This window comes from Papio anubis, chromosome 11, assembly GCF_008728515.1.
Source record: "Papio anubis isolate 15944 chromosome 11, Panubis1.0, whole genome shotgun sequence".
NCBI classification, from domain to species: domain Eukaryota; kingdom Metazoa; phylum Chordata; class Mammalia; order Primates; family Cercopithecidae; genus Papio; species Papio anubis.
The window spans coordinates 8,517,770-8,532,449 of NC_044986.1; the positions used below are offsets into that span (position 1 = coordinate 8,517,770).

The following is a 14,680-nucleotide window of genomic DNA, read 5'->3' on the forward strand; positions in this document are numbered from 1 at the left end:
GGAGGTTGCAGTGAGCCGAGATCACACCACTGCACTCCAGCCTGGGTGACAGAGCCAGACTCTGTCTCAAACATAAATAAATAAATAAAACACCCTTGTCCCCTACCCCACATACTAGAAGCCTATCAGAACAGGCTTAAAATTAATTATTTGCTCCCAACATGACCAAACTTGCCATTTGCCAACAGTATTTCCTTCTTTTTCTTTTCTTTTCTTTTGAGACAGAGTTTTGCTCTTGTTGCCCGGGTTGGAGTAGAATGGCACGATCTCAGCTCATCGCAACCTCTGCCTCCCAGGTTCAAGCGATTCTCCTGCCTCAGCCTCCCGAGTAGCTGGGATTACAGGCATGTGCCACCACATCCGGCTAATTTTTGTATTTTTAGTAGAGACGGGGTTTATCCATGTTGGTCAGGTTGGTATTGAACTCCCAGCCTTGGGCGATCCGCCCGCCTCGGCCTCCCAAAGTGCTGGGATTATAGGCGTGAGCCACTGTACCCGGCTAGCCAACAGTGTTTCAAACCATAAACCACTCATCTCCACATATTCTGTATTTTAGTCATATGAACAGGCCAGATTCCCTGTGTGTTTTATGCAGACCTTGTTCTGTGCTCCCCTGAATGTACTGCCCATTTAGTTTACCTCCTGACACACATCTTAACTGATTTCCCCACTAGCAGTTTTCCTCTCAACTTCGGGCACTTCGGGGATTTTCTTTATTACTTTCTTACAGCATTCTTCTCATACTGTCTGGTATTTCTTCCTGCCTGTCTAATCCTCCCCGCAGCTCTGGAAGGCAGGGATGATTCTGGGTATTTCCTTCACTGCCCAGCACACATCTCACATATGAAAGTTCTTCAATAAATGTTTGCCGCATAAATAAATGAAAAGTTCCTTGCTTTGTTCAGAGTATTAGGATATGCGGTTTGGTGATCTGCCTGAAGTGTACCTGAAAGGACTATGACCTCTATTCACCAAAAGGAGGCTGATCCACAGAGAGTGGGTGCATCTATATCTACAAAGACTCCTTCATCTTCCCCAGATATCTCCTCCAAAGTGGTATCTGGCTTATCCCTCAGAAGGCTGTATAGGTTTAGTAATATCCCATGTAAACAAATGTAAATATCCTTGCTGGATCCCTTTAGGAAGGACCAGCACAACAGATGCATTTGTTATAGTATGAGGTATAGGATAGTATGGGGAGAGCCTAATTTGCAAACTTGAGGTTCATGGTGGTTTTGAAGAGACTATCGATCAAGTGGTCACACAGAAATTCAGTGAAAGTCACCCCCATCGGTGGGAAAGGAATACTTTAGAGAAGACCCATACTTATAGTTAGATATTCTGTTTTCTCTGACTTTATAGTGACATAAAAACATCTCGTATCATTTATTAGTGCAAATAATCTTAGTTTTTTTCTTTCTTTCTATTTTGAGACAAGATCTTGGCTCACTGCAACCTCCACCTCCTGGGTTCAAGCGATTCTCCTGCCTCAGCCTCCTGAGTAGCTGGGATTACAGGCACCTGCCACCAAGCCCGGCTCATTTTTGTATTTTTAGTAGAGACAGAGTTTCACCATGTTGGCCAGGCTGGTCTCAAACTCCTGACCTCAGGTGATCCACCCGCCTCAGCCTCCCAAAGTGCTGGGATTACAGGCATCAGCCACCATGGCCAGCCTTTTAGTTTCTTTTCTACATACTCTTTGAAATTTTTTTTTTTTTTTTTTTTTTGAGATGGAGTCTTGCTCTGTCCCCCAGGCTGGAGTACAGTGGCACGATCTCGGCTCACTGCAACCTCTGCCTCCCTGGTTCACACCATTCTCCTGCCTCAGCCTTCCAAGTAGCTGGGACTACAGGCGCCAGCCACCATGCCCGGCTAATTTTTTTGTATTTTTAGTAGAGACGGGGTTTCACTGTGTTAGCCAGGACGGTCTCGATCTCCTGACCTCGTGATCCGCCTGCCTAGGCCTTCCAAAGTGCTGGGATTACAGGCTTGAGCCACTGTACCCGGCATACTCTGAATTCCTTAGGATAAAATCAGTTCAGGGCAAAACAACAAAACAAACATTAAGTAAACATACAAAAAAGATATTTCTGAAGTCATTGAGAAATTTACTTACCAATTACTTGCAGAAATTCTGTGTTGCTGATTTGTGAGTCACTGATGCTAAATGTTTCCTCTTGTCTTACCTCTCCCAGTAAAAATCCTTCCTAAAAGTAATTAAAGAAAATAGTTGCAGACTAAAAATAAAAATGACTTTTACTGAAATTAAGAGGAATTGAGGACATATAAATTTATAATTTTCACAATAATCCAAACAAGCTTCCCATGTAAACCACTGCTCCATAAACCAACAAATAGTCTAAAGCAATCTGAGGTATATCTATTAATTGGATTGTTCCAAAAAAGGATAACAAGATAAAATATTATTTTAATCCCTTCAATTCTTCACAGTTTTTGGAAGAGTGAATTTCATCACCTAAATCTTTTTTTTTTTTTTTTTTTGAGACGGAGTCCCGCTCTGTCGCCCAGGCTGGAGTGCAGTGGCCAGATCTCAGCTCACTGCAAGCTCCACCTCCCGGGTTTAGGCCATTCTCTGGCCTCAGCCTCCCGAGTAGCTGGGACTACAGGTGCCCGCCACCTCGCCCGGCTAGTTTTTTGTATTTTTTAGTAGAGATGGTGTTTCACCGTGTTAGCTAGGATGGTCTCGATCTCCTGACCTCGTGATCCGTCCATCTCGGCCTCCCAAAGTGCTGGGATTACAGGCTTGAGCCACCGCGCCTGGCCTCATCACCTAAATCTTAAGGATCATAACCAATGCCAAAAAACTCAGGAAGTAGAACTATTTCATAGTTGTTTTCTTGAAATCACATACAATGTATTTCGTTGTTGGAAAAACATCGCTGATGATGAAAAGATAAAGTTAACACAATGACAACTAAATGCTTTTATACGGGCTGGCTTAGAAAATTAGGATTTTAGCAAAACAATTTCCTATCATTCACATGAATCTTTTTCTTTAATAAATGCAGAGGTTAATTTATTTACACTTTTGGAGGGTATTAACCATCACAGTTGATTCTAGATTACTTGGCTTATTACCTACTCTTTGTGTACTTGCTGCCATGTTCTGCACAAGCACAGCTGGGAGGAAACATACTCTAAATCTTAAAGTAACTTTCCTATACAGAGGGTTGAACTGAGAAGCTGTCCTGGAATCTCTCTCCCCAGATACCACATGGCTTACTCCTTTCCTTCATTCAGGTCTCTAGTCAAATGGCACCCTATCAGAGAGGTCTTGCCTGATCAACTTAATGGAAATAGCATCTGCCAGGCACTCTGCCCCTTTTATCTTACATTCTCTTTCTTCTTAGTCTTCTCATTATCCATCACATTACATATTTATAAATAAATACATTTATTATCCCTTGCCAGAACGTAAACTCCATGAGAGCAGGGACTTTGTGCTTGTTCACTGCTCTATCTCATCACCCAGCACAATGCCTAATACTTACTAGGTGCCTCACTAACACTCGTAGAATAAATTTGTTGAAACAATGCCCTTGTACAATATATCCTTCTATTCTAAGTTGATCCTTCAAATCAATTAATGAAGTTTCCTAGTTTAAAAACATTTCCAGTTTAAAGTGAGAATCTATGGGAGTGGGGAAAGACACTTTTTTAAAGGGAATATATATATATATATATTCCCTTTAAAAAAAAAACCTCTGAGACCCAAAGGAGTGTCCATGACTACTAATTTGAGAAACACTGCCTAAATAAGCTTGTTTGACCCTATGAAAATCTTTCAGTTATGAATTCTCACCACAAAAGCAGTTTTGTCTTGTCACAAGCAAAAGACAAAACCAAACCAAAACCCACTTTCAAAAAATCAAAGGGAAAAAATAATTTCATATTCACACAGAACTTTAGACCTTAAGAACTTAGCTATATTCCTAGTGTTCTACACTATTGGGTTGCTGGATTTAGCAAAAAAGATACAAGACACACAATAAAATTTTAATTTCAGATAACAAATAATTTCTTCTGTAAGTTTTGGGATATACTTATACTATAAATAAATTGCTATTTATCTAAAATTCAGATTAACTCAGTGTGCTGTATTTCATCTGGTAACCCTACAACAGTCTTCCGTTTGTGGAATAACGATATAACTCAACAGTGACATCAAGAAATTCTAGGTCAGATGCGGTGGATCACGCCTGTAATCTCAACACTTCAAGAGACCAAAGAGGGAAGATCGATTGAGGCCAGGAGTTTGAGATCAGCCTGGGCAACATAGCAAGACTTGTCTGTAATTTCTTTTTTAAAAGGACATTCTAAAGCCAAGGATAAGAGGACTGTTTATACATCTACTGGTCTGGATTATCTGAGCCACTGTTACTTTATAGTAGGAGTTGGCAAACTATGGCATGGGGACTAATTCCAGCCTAATGCTTATTAATGTATGGCCTGTAAGCTAAGAATGGTTTATATGTTTTTATTTTATTTAAATATTATTATTGAGACGCAGTTTTGCTCTCGTTGCCCAGGCTGGAGTGCAATGGCGTGATCTCGACTCACCACAACCTCTGCCTCCCAGGTTGAAGCGATTTTCCTACCTCAGCCTCCCTAGTAGCTGGGATTACAGGCATGCGCCACCACACCCGGCTACTTTTGTATTTTCAGTAGAGACGGGGTTTCTCCATGTTGGTCAGGCTGGTCTCGAACTCTAGACCTAAGGTGATCTGCCCGCCTCGGCCTCCCAAACTGCTGGGTTTACAGGCATGAGCCACTGCGCCCAGCTAATAACAGTCACTTGAATGTTTTACTGTCTATAGCTGCTTTCTCCCAATAATAGCAGAGTTGAATAGGTGCTACAGAGACCATATGGCTTACAAAGCCTACAAGTTTACTATCTGGCCCTGTACAGAAAAGTATGCTAGCCCCAGGTCTACAGATGAGTGGTTTTAAATTAATTTCTTGCCTGTACAAAGTAAGTATGTACTACAAAAGTAAACTGTTGGTTCTTCAACCTTAAAATTGAACTTATTTTTAAGGACTCTACATCTATAATTGTGGGAAAGTTAATATAAAGAGGCATGGTCATATAAAACACAGTTGCAAACTATTGGCATTGGTGAAAATTTCTATGAAGTCTAGTACCACGCCCTGCACAGAGTAGATATTAAAGGATATCTCTTGAATTAATTTTTTTCAACAGGTAGCTGCTTGTTCTTACAGTAATCTTGCCATATACATAAACTGTGATATTACTAGGCATTCAAGAAATAAAGGACCCATTTTTAATAGTCCATGGACACTAGGGTATCACAAACCCTTACATATGGAACTATATTACATTATTAAATAGCTGGTTGTAGTACCGTAGGCCATAGTGTTCAAAGCTGCCTCTGGAAAAACCCATGATGTATATATTCCTATTCCTATCATTAAGTTCTACCATCAACACTGAAGGGATGAAAGGTACAATAACTTAATTGCATTCAGTTTACTAATGGAATCACCTCTCTGTGAAATCAGTTTTTATTAATAGAAGCTAAGATTGCTGACATCAAACCAAATGCAGTTCCTCCTTCTGCAGTGTACCATTTTGCTTTGTAATGACAACCAAAAACCCCACATATAGGTTTAATGAGTTTGAATCATTCACTGTTAGCATAACTTAAAATAATCCCCTAATTTGGTGCCCAAATTATATACACCCTTTAAGAGAGAAGTGATCTAGTTTCACAAAGCATTTCCAATCAGAGGTCAATGACGTTAAAAGACAATTCGTAAAATAAAGGCACTAAAACAGAGAGGATCTGATCCTCTTGTGGGCTCCAAAGCCTATGCATTTCCGATCACTCACTAGTGGGCCTGTCACTTCCCTATTTCACTGTGACTAGTCCCGTGGTCTTAGAACTCCGGCCAAAGAACTAAACACGCAACTTCAAGGAAATACAAAATAGAACCTGCACCTAACGCTCCTGTTTACATTCTCCATTTTGCATCAGGGCGAAGAAAACACAACCGTGTCTAACAAGTATCAATAGTGACAGCCATGGTTTCACTCGTAGCACCCCCAAGACAACCTGTAAGACCGGCGGGTGGGGCTGAGTACCTCGCCTTCTGGACTAAACGCCCGGCCTCTAGATTCCTTCCCGACCCCGTGCGCCCCTCATAAGTCTACAAGCCTGATTTTCAGGGAGGGGCAGGCGCTAGGTTTCCACCGAGCGACTCCTGACACTGCAGGAAGCCAGGTGGGACAGCTTTGCTGCATGGGAGGCGGCTGTGCCGGGACGGCCGAGCGGCTGAGAGCGCGAAGCTACCGGGCCCGTCCCAGGGGGGAAGGAGCCCCCAGAGGCAAGAGCTCACCGGGGGCGGGAGCCGCCCGGGTCACCAGCTCCTCCGGCCGGCCCTGGTGCCCAGGGGGCGAGCCGCATGAGGTTCCGGCTTAGCCGCGAGCGCCGGCCCGAGACAGAGGCTGAAAGCCCCCAGCGGCTGCGGCAGGGGGCCCGGCACCTACGTGGTCCGCGTTGCTGTTGGCGCTGTGGAAACACACAGCACTGAAGGTGTAGCCCGAAATGGACGCCGCCATGATGGAAATCTCTAGCTCCCCCATCATGCCCCGCGGAGGGCACACGGCCTTCCGGCCGGCCCGACCCCTTGGCATCATGGGAAGTGGAGTCTGCCGCGGGCAGCGGCCGAGGGCCCTGAGCCCGCCCAGTCCTGAAGGCTGAGGAACGCCTGTTCGGAAGGACCCCGGCACCGTATCCTCCGCAGCGGTGTCGCTTGCGACACACCTCAGACAGCGATTGATAATTCCGCAAACAGTTCTTTCCCTTTGCAAGTGAAACTCTTAGTAATAAAAGTCAACATTCTAGCCGGGCGCAGTGGCTCACGCCTGTAATCCCAGCACTTTGGGAGGCCGAGGTGGGCGGATCACCTGAGGTCAGGAGTTCCAGACCAGCCTGACCAACATGGAGAAACCCCCGTCTCTATTGAAAATACAAAAATTAGCCGGGCGTGGTGGCACATTCCTGTAATCCCAGCTACTCGGGAGGCTGAGGGAGGAGAATCGCTTGAACCCGGGAGGCGGAGGTTGCGGTGAGCCGAGATCGTGCCATTGCACTCCAGGCTGGGCAACAAGAGCGAAGCTTTGTCTCAAAAAAAAAGGCCAACATTTAGGCTGAGGGCGGTGGCTCACGCCTGTAATCCCAGCACTTTGGGAGGCCAAGGCAGGTGGATAATTGAGCCCGGGAGACAGAGATTGCAGTGAGCCGAGATTGTGCCAGTGCACTCTGGCTCTGTCTCAAAAAAAAAGAAAAAGAAAAATAAAAAAGGCCAACATTTACCAAGCTCAAGGATAAAAGGACAGAGGTAATTCAGGCAAATAAACAGTTTGGTATAGTAGTGACATAATGTGATGACAGATAATACGACTGCTTTGGCTGCAGAGTTGAGACTGTAGCGTCATGGGGTGGGAGGGAAGTGAAATGGTGGTTCAAGGCACCATCATCTCTCTCTCTCTCGGAATTTTGTATCCTCTTACTCACCGAGTCTGAATTGGTGGCAGTTTTGCCTCCCAAAATGGCTTGTGGCAATGTTTGGAAACATTATCAGATATCATAATGCAGAGTCAGGTGCCACTGGCATCTGGTGGGTGGGTAGAGGCCAGAGAAGTGGCTAAAAATCTTACAGTGCACAACGACAGGTCCACAACAAATAATTATCATCAGTGGTGACAAGGCTGAGAAACCCGGTGTTCTGCTGCAGCTTTTAATCTCCTCCTTGCCAAATCTATGCTCAACATAGCAAAATGGTCGACATTTAAAATGTAAAAATTAAACCATGTTGCTTCCTGGCCAGACACACAAGTCTTGCCAAGACCTGGCCCCTATTACTTGTCTGACTTCATTACTTGCTACTGCCCCCTTTATTTACGGAGCTTCAGCTACATTGGTCTTCTTTCTGCTTCCTGGACATCCCTAGCTCATTCCACTTTAGGGCCTTTGCGCTTGCTGTTTTCTTTGCCTGGGATGCTTTTCTCCCAGGCAGCTGCATGGTTTACTATTTCCGCCCTAGACGCTTTGATGTGCCACTGAGACCTCCAGTCTACCTTGCAGGATTGATTGATTGCTGCAGGTCAGCTGTCTCCTGTAAGTATGCGTAGTTGAAGAGAGCTTCATTGCCTAAGGCCAGTCCTCCCCTTTGTGGGCATCCAGCATTCAATGCCTGGTTGAGGGAGATGAATACAGGGGAGGGCCAGGAGGATTTGCTGAAGTTCTGTTGTAGTGGTACCTTGGTCCAACTACTTCATTCAGCCAATCCTGCTTCTTTTTCTTCTCCAACAGATGATGACTCTCAGAATACTCCCTAATCAACTTCCTCCCTGTTCATCTCAGTGTCACACTTTGCTCCCTGGGAACAAAACCTATGACAACCTCTTTTAGGTTTTCACTTAGTGCTGCCACCCCCTCAGACAGTCCTTCCCTGGTACACTATCAAGGATTGCAACCTTCACCCTATGTTCTCAGTAGTACTTCCCTGTTTACTTTTCCCTTTACCACTTATCATCTAGCAGCATCTCTGTGTTATTCATCTTTCCTGTCCATTGTCTTTCTCCCTCTCGGAGCACGTTCTGAACTTCATGAAGACAGGGATTCTTTTATTTTTATTTTTATTTTTAGATATAGGGTCTCGCTCTGTCACTCAATAGCTCACCGCACCTCAAACTCCTAGACTCCAGTGATCGTCTTGCCTCAGCCTCCTCAGTAGTTGGGATTATAAACGTGAGACACCACATCTAGCAAAGACAGGGATTCCTGCTTATTTACTGTTGCATGTCCATCATCTGGAATAATGGCTGGCATGTAAATGTTGCCCAATACAGGACTGTAGAATGAATGCTGCATGAAAAAGTGAGAGGGTTTTAGGGGAGATAGTTGTGTTTGATCAGCAGGGTGCTGGAGGGGGATGGAGACAAAAGTAGCTGATAAAAGGTGTAGGCTTGCTAATAAGGAGGTGCCTAGGTTTGCTCACTGAAGAAACAATTTGGGATGTAGGAAATGAGAGAGGAAAGAGAGGCAGATGAACTGGGAAAATTTAGGGGGTGAAGGAGAAAGAGGATGAGAAGAGGAGATGAGTGGCTACAGTGAGGTTCTGGACTTTGGTGACAGGGAGATGAGGATAAAGAATTTTTAGGCTCTGACCAGGCTTGGTGGCTCACACCTGTAATCCCAGCAATTTGGGAGGTCGAGGCAGGTGGATCGCTTGAGCCCAGGAGTTCGAGACCAGCCTGGGCAACATAGTGAGACCCTGTCTCTACAAAAATTTAAAATTAGCTGAGGCATGGTGGTGAGCACCTGTAATCCCAGCTACTTGGGAGTTGGGAGGGATCCTTGAGGCCAGGAGGGCTGCAGTGAGTTAGTGATCATGCCACTGGGCCGGGTACAGTGGCTCATGCCTGTAATCCCAGCACTTTGGGAGGCAGAGGCAGGCAGATCATTTGAGGTCAGGAGTTCAAGACCAGCCTGCCAGCATGGTGAAATCCTATCTCTACTAAAAAGACAAAAAAATGAGCCAGATGTGGTGGCATGTGGCTGAAATCCCAGCTTGTCGGGAGGCTAAGGTGGGAGAATTGCTTGAACCCAGGAGGCAGAGGTTGCAGTGAGCCGAGATCATGCCACTGCACTCCAGCCTGGGTGACAGAGTGAGACTCTGTTTCAAAAAAAAAAAAAAGTAGATCATGTAGATCATGCCACTGTACTCCAGCCTGGGGGATAGAGTGAGACCCTGTCTCAAACAAACAAACAAAAGAAAATCTTCAGCAAAACACCCATAGTGATAGAGCACACTCATGTAGTGGTTATGCTTGAAAACTTTATGAAAGATTGCTTGGGTCCCAATCTCAGCTCCAGAACTTACTTCTATGTGCCCTAGTTAGCTCATCTGTAAAATGAGGCTAATACTAGTATCTACCTCATGTGGCTATTTTTTTTTTTTTTTAATGGAGTCTCGCTCTGTCACCCAGGTTGGACTGCACTGGTGTGATCTCGGCTTACTGCAACCTCCACCTCCTGAGTTCAAGCGATTCTTTTGCCTTAGCCTCACAAGTAACTGGGATTTCAGGCATCCACCACCACGCCTGGCTAATTTGTTGTATTTTTAGTAGAGATGGGGTTTCACTGTGTTGGCCAGGCCGGTCTCAAACTCCTGACCTCGTGATCTGCCTGCCTTGGCCTCCCAAAGTGCTGGGAATGTAGCTATCTTTAGGAGTAACTGAAATAATACATTGGATGCACTGAACACAGTTCTTGGCACACAGTGACAGCTGTAGGATTGCTAGCCATCATTTCTATTATCATGAATTAGTTTAAAAGGTAAGAGATCCATAGGCATTGACAAAAAAAGATTTCCAAATACAGTATATCACTGGAATATTGTTAAATGAAGATGTAAAATGCAAACATGCAAATAGTAAGATTCCATTTATATGTATCAATACAATGCAAAGCATTGCATGAGAATGCCACACTTGGCTATGATGGGCCTGAAAGTGGGAACGAGAAAGTCCAGCTTCATTTGGATTATGCCCATTTGAGGAAACTGCGACTTAAGATGTTTAAATTAAGTAACTCACTCAAGGTCATACCTTGTATGGACTAAGTTGTGATTCAAGTTCAAGTCGGTTTGCCTCTACAGTCCATGATCAGTTGGGAAAATGCAAAGGAAAAGAGTGAGTGATGTCAGGCACTGAAGGAGAGGAAAACTGGGCAAGTCTTGGAGGCCTTTCAAGAGGGAATGGGAAACAAAGCATAGCTGGGGCCTGAGGAAGGGCCAAGTGCCAAATGGCTCGCGGAAGGTTTACTCAGAAGCTGCTGCAATGGCCTGAGTGGCCAGAAGGAAGTGAGCCCAGGGACCAGGAAGAGACCAAGAGGAGCTGTGCAGGGAGGAAAGGAGGAGGATGATGCTCCGCTTTGGGTGACAGTGTAGATGGTCAGGGACCACCTGCAAACACAGAGGAGAAAGGGTTTGGAGGGGAGGCACGGTGTGGGGATGGTAATGCAAGTGAGTTCAATTTTGAACACATTGAGTTTAATGCAGCAAGGGACATCCAGGCAGCTGCAATACAATAAAATAAGAGAAAATACAAATCTGGAGGGAGCAAGAGGCTGGAATCAGAAGTCACTAACACAGGCATATGAAAAGGTGCTCAACATCACCGATCATAAGAGGAATGCAAATCAAAACTATAATGAGATATCATCTCACTCCAGTTAAAATGGCTTCTATCGGCTGGGCACAGTGGCTCACGCCTGTAATCCCAGCACTTTGGGAGGCCAAGGTGGGCGGATTACGAGGTCAGGAGATCGAGACCATCCTGGCTAACACGGTGAAACCCCGTCTCTACTAAAAATACAAAAATAGCCGGGCGTGGTGGCAGGCGCCCGTAGTCCCAGCTACTCGGGAGGCTGAGGCAGGAGAATGGCGTGAACCCGGAGGCAGAGCTTGCAGTGAGCGGAGATCGTGCCACTGCACTCCAGCCTGGGTGACAGAGTGAGACTCTGTCTCAAAAAAAAAAAAAAAAAAAAAAATGGCTTCTATCCAAGAGACAGGCAATAATAAATGCTGGCGAGGACATGGAAAAAAGGGAACCCTTGTATACTGTTGGTAGGAATGGAAATTAGTCAAATCATAGTGGAGAACAGTTTGGAGTTTCCTCAAAAGACTAAAAATTGAACTACCATATGATCCAGTAATCCCATTCCTGAGTATGTACCCCAAAGAAAGGAAATCAGTGTATCAAAGAGATAACTGCACACCCATGTTTGTTGCAGCAGTGTTTACAATAGCTAAGGTTTGGAAGCAACCTGAGTGTCCAAAAACAGATGAATGAATAAAGCAAATGTAGCACATAGACACAAGGGAATACACAAAAAAGAATGAGGGCCAAAGTTGTCTGTCTGCCAAGACAACAGAAACGTGATCATTTGCAACAACATGGATAGAACTGCAGATCATTACCTTAAGTGAAATAAGCCAGGCACAGAGACAAACATCACATGTCCTCATTTACTTGAGTTCAAATCCATTGAACTCATGGACATACAAAGTAGAAGGATGGTTACCAGAGGCTGGGAAGGATAGTGGGAAGTTGGTGGGGAGTGGGGATGGTTAATGGGTTAAAAAAAAAAAAAGAATAAGACCTACTATTCGATAGCACAATAGGGTGCCTATAGTCAATAATAACTTAATTGTTTACAATAACTTAAAGAATGTAATTGTATTGTTTGTAACTGAAAGGATAAATGCCTGAGGGGATGGATACCCCTTTCTCCAATGTGCTTATTTCATATTGCATGCCTGTATCAAAACATCTCATGTACCCCATAAATATATACACCTACGTACTCACAAAAATTATTATTTTTTATTTATTTTTATTTATTTATTTATTTTGAGACAGAGTCTCACTCTGTCGCCCAGGCTGGAGTGCAGTGGTGCGATCTCGACTCACTGCAAGCTCCACCTCCCAGGTTCATGCCATTCTCCTGCCTCAGCCTCCCGAGTAGCTGGGACTACAGGCGCAAGCCACCACGCCCAGCTAATTTTTTTTTGTATTTTTAGTAGAGACGGGGTTTCACTATGTTAGCCAGGATGGTCTCCATCTCCTGACCTTGTGATCTGCCCGCCTCAGCCTCCCAAAGTGCTGGGATTACAGGCATGAGCCACTGCGCCTGGCTGACCTAAAACTCTTAAAGGCTCACTCAGCCCCAATCAAGCTTGCTTTCTCTAGCATCTAGAACCTAGAAAAGATCAAAACAACCACTTGCCCAGCACTAATTGGCTGTGGCATCAGGTGGTTTTATTGCTCTGTAATAAGGTTACTAAAGCTCTTTCTTGAAATTTTTTTTTAGACAAAGTTTCACACTGTTGCCCATGCTGGAGTGCAGTGGTGCAGTCTCTGCTCACTGCAACCATCCTCTCCTTGGTTCAAACAATTCTCTTGCCTCAGCCTTCTGAGTAGCTGGGATTACAGGCAACTGCCACCATGCCTGGCTAATTTTTGTCTTTTTAGTAGAAATGGGGTTTCGCCATGTTGGCCAGGATGGTCTCAAAATCCTGATCTCAAGTAATCTGCCTGCCTCAGCTTCCCAAAGTTCTGGGATTACAGGCTTGAGTCACTGCGCCCGGCCTTTTGTTTAACCACTATGCACATGGATTTCCATCTGCCATTTTTTTTTTTTTTTAAAATACAGAGTCTCACTCTGTCGCCAGACTAGAGTGCAGTGGTGCAATCTCCGCTCACTGTAATCTCCGTCTCCCGGGTTCAAGTGATTCCCCTTGCCTCAGCCTCCCGAGTAGCTGGGACTACAGGCACCCGCCACCATGCCTGGCTAATTTTTTGTATTTTAGTAGAGACAGGGTTCCACCATGTTGGCCAGGATGGTCTCTATCTCCTGATCTCGTGATCTGCCCGCCTCGGCCTCCCAAAGTGCTGGGATTACAGGTGTGAGCCACCGCGTCTGGCCTCCCATGTGCCTTTTACCTTACCCTATTACTAGTGGCTGCCTGATGATCTCAGAACACCATGTATAGGAGATGCGCTTCCGATTCTAGGAAGGATTTCTAATGCTGTTTTATCTTTAGGGACTTGCTACTGCGCTTCTGTCTGCCAAGCCAACAGAAACGTGGCTTAGAAACAATGCTTTTTGGTTGGAAGGCAGTCTTGCTAGGGGTCTTTGGGGGCCTTTCCTAGGACATTGGACCAACAGCATTTCATAGCTACTACAGAAAATACCCCAGACTTTGGCCCATAAGATCTCGCGTATTATACTGCAGATCTACCAATGGCAGTCAGACCTAGAGGCAGATGCAATCTCCGGTTCGCGGGTTGGGACGAGTCTTGTGGAACAAAGTCACCGCCTACTTCTGACATGGTACAGGGAGGAAACACACAGAGGTTAAGATTTAGGCAAGAGGCCAAGCGCCGTGGCTCACTTGTAATCCCTGCACTTTGGGACGGCCGAGATGGCCGAGGTGGGCGGATCACTTGAGGTCGGGACTTGGAGAGACCAGCCTGACCAATATGGAGAAACCCCATCTCTACTAAAAATACAAAATTAGCCAGGTGTGGTGGCGCACGCCTGTAATCCTAGCTACTCGGGAAGCTGAGGCAGGAGAATCGCTTGAACTCGGGAGGCGGAGGTTGTGGTGAGCCGAGATGGCGCCATTGCATTGCACTCCAGCCCGGGCGACAAGAGCGAAACTTTGTCTCAAAAAACAAAACAAAACAAACAAACAAAACACAAAAAAACCCCAAAACACTTAGACAAGGCCAGGTGCCTGGGTCGAGGCCAGGCATCCTCTCACTTAGCAGTCTTTCTTTCACAACACACTGATTCCCGTGTTTGGCATATTGTGGGGAGTTGCAGGGCATTCCTTTCCCTGGACATAAATTTCCATCGTTTACTGGTGACATCAAATCACAAGAGGCCACAACGCAATTTTGAAGTCAGAATCTCAGCCAGAAACGAAGTTGGCCTCTTGTCGAGGAGCCAAATAACTGGATGGACGCTCTCATCCGCTTCGCAGACGAGCGCACACGGTGCGGAGGTGAGGTGATTTCTGCGTTTGGGTAGAGCGGCGTCGGCTTTAGGTGTCCACAGTACCG

At 45.3% G+C, this 14,680-nt stretch overlaps 1 protein-coding gene across 1 annotated transcript in view; it reads right to left on the reverse strand.

The window, feature by feature from the left end:
• The window catches only part of ABRAXAS2 (abraxas 2, BRISC complex subunit), a 28,690-nt gene extending 22,037 nt beyond the window's left edge, over window positions 1-6,653 (reverse strand). Inside the window, exons 1-2 of the mRNA XM_003904383.4 lie at window positions 6,530-6,653; window positions 2,117-2,207 (exon numbers count right to left, since the gene is read on the reverse strand). Coding sequence (XP_003904432.1) covers window positions 2,117-2,207; window positions 6,530-6,628 — 190 coding nt within the window. The 5' untranslated portion in view covers window positions 6,629-6,653. The remainder of the gene's footprint in view (window positions 1-2,116; window positions 2,208-6,529) is intronic.
• Between the last annotated feature and the right edge of the window lie 8,027 nt (window positions 6,654-14,680).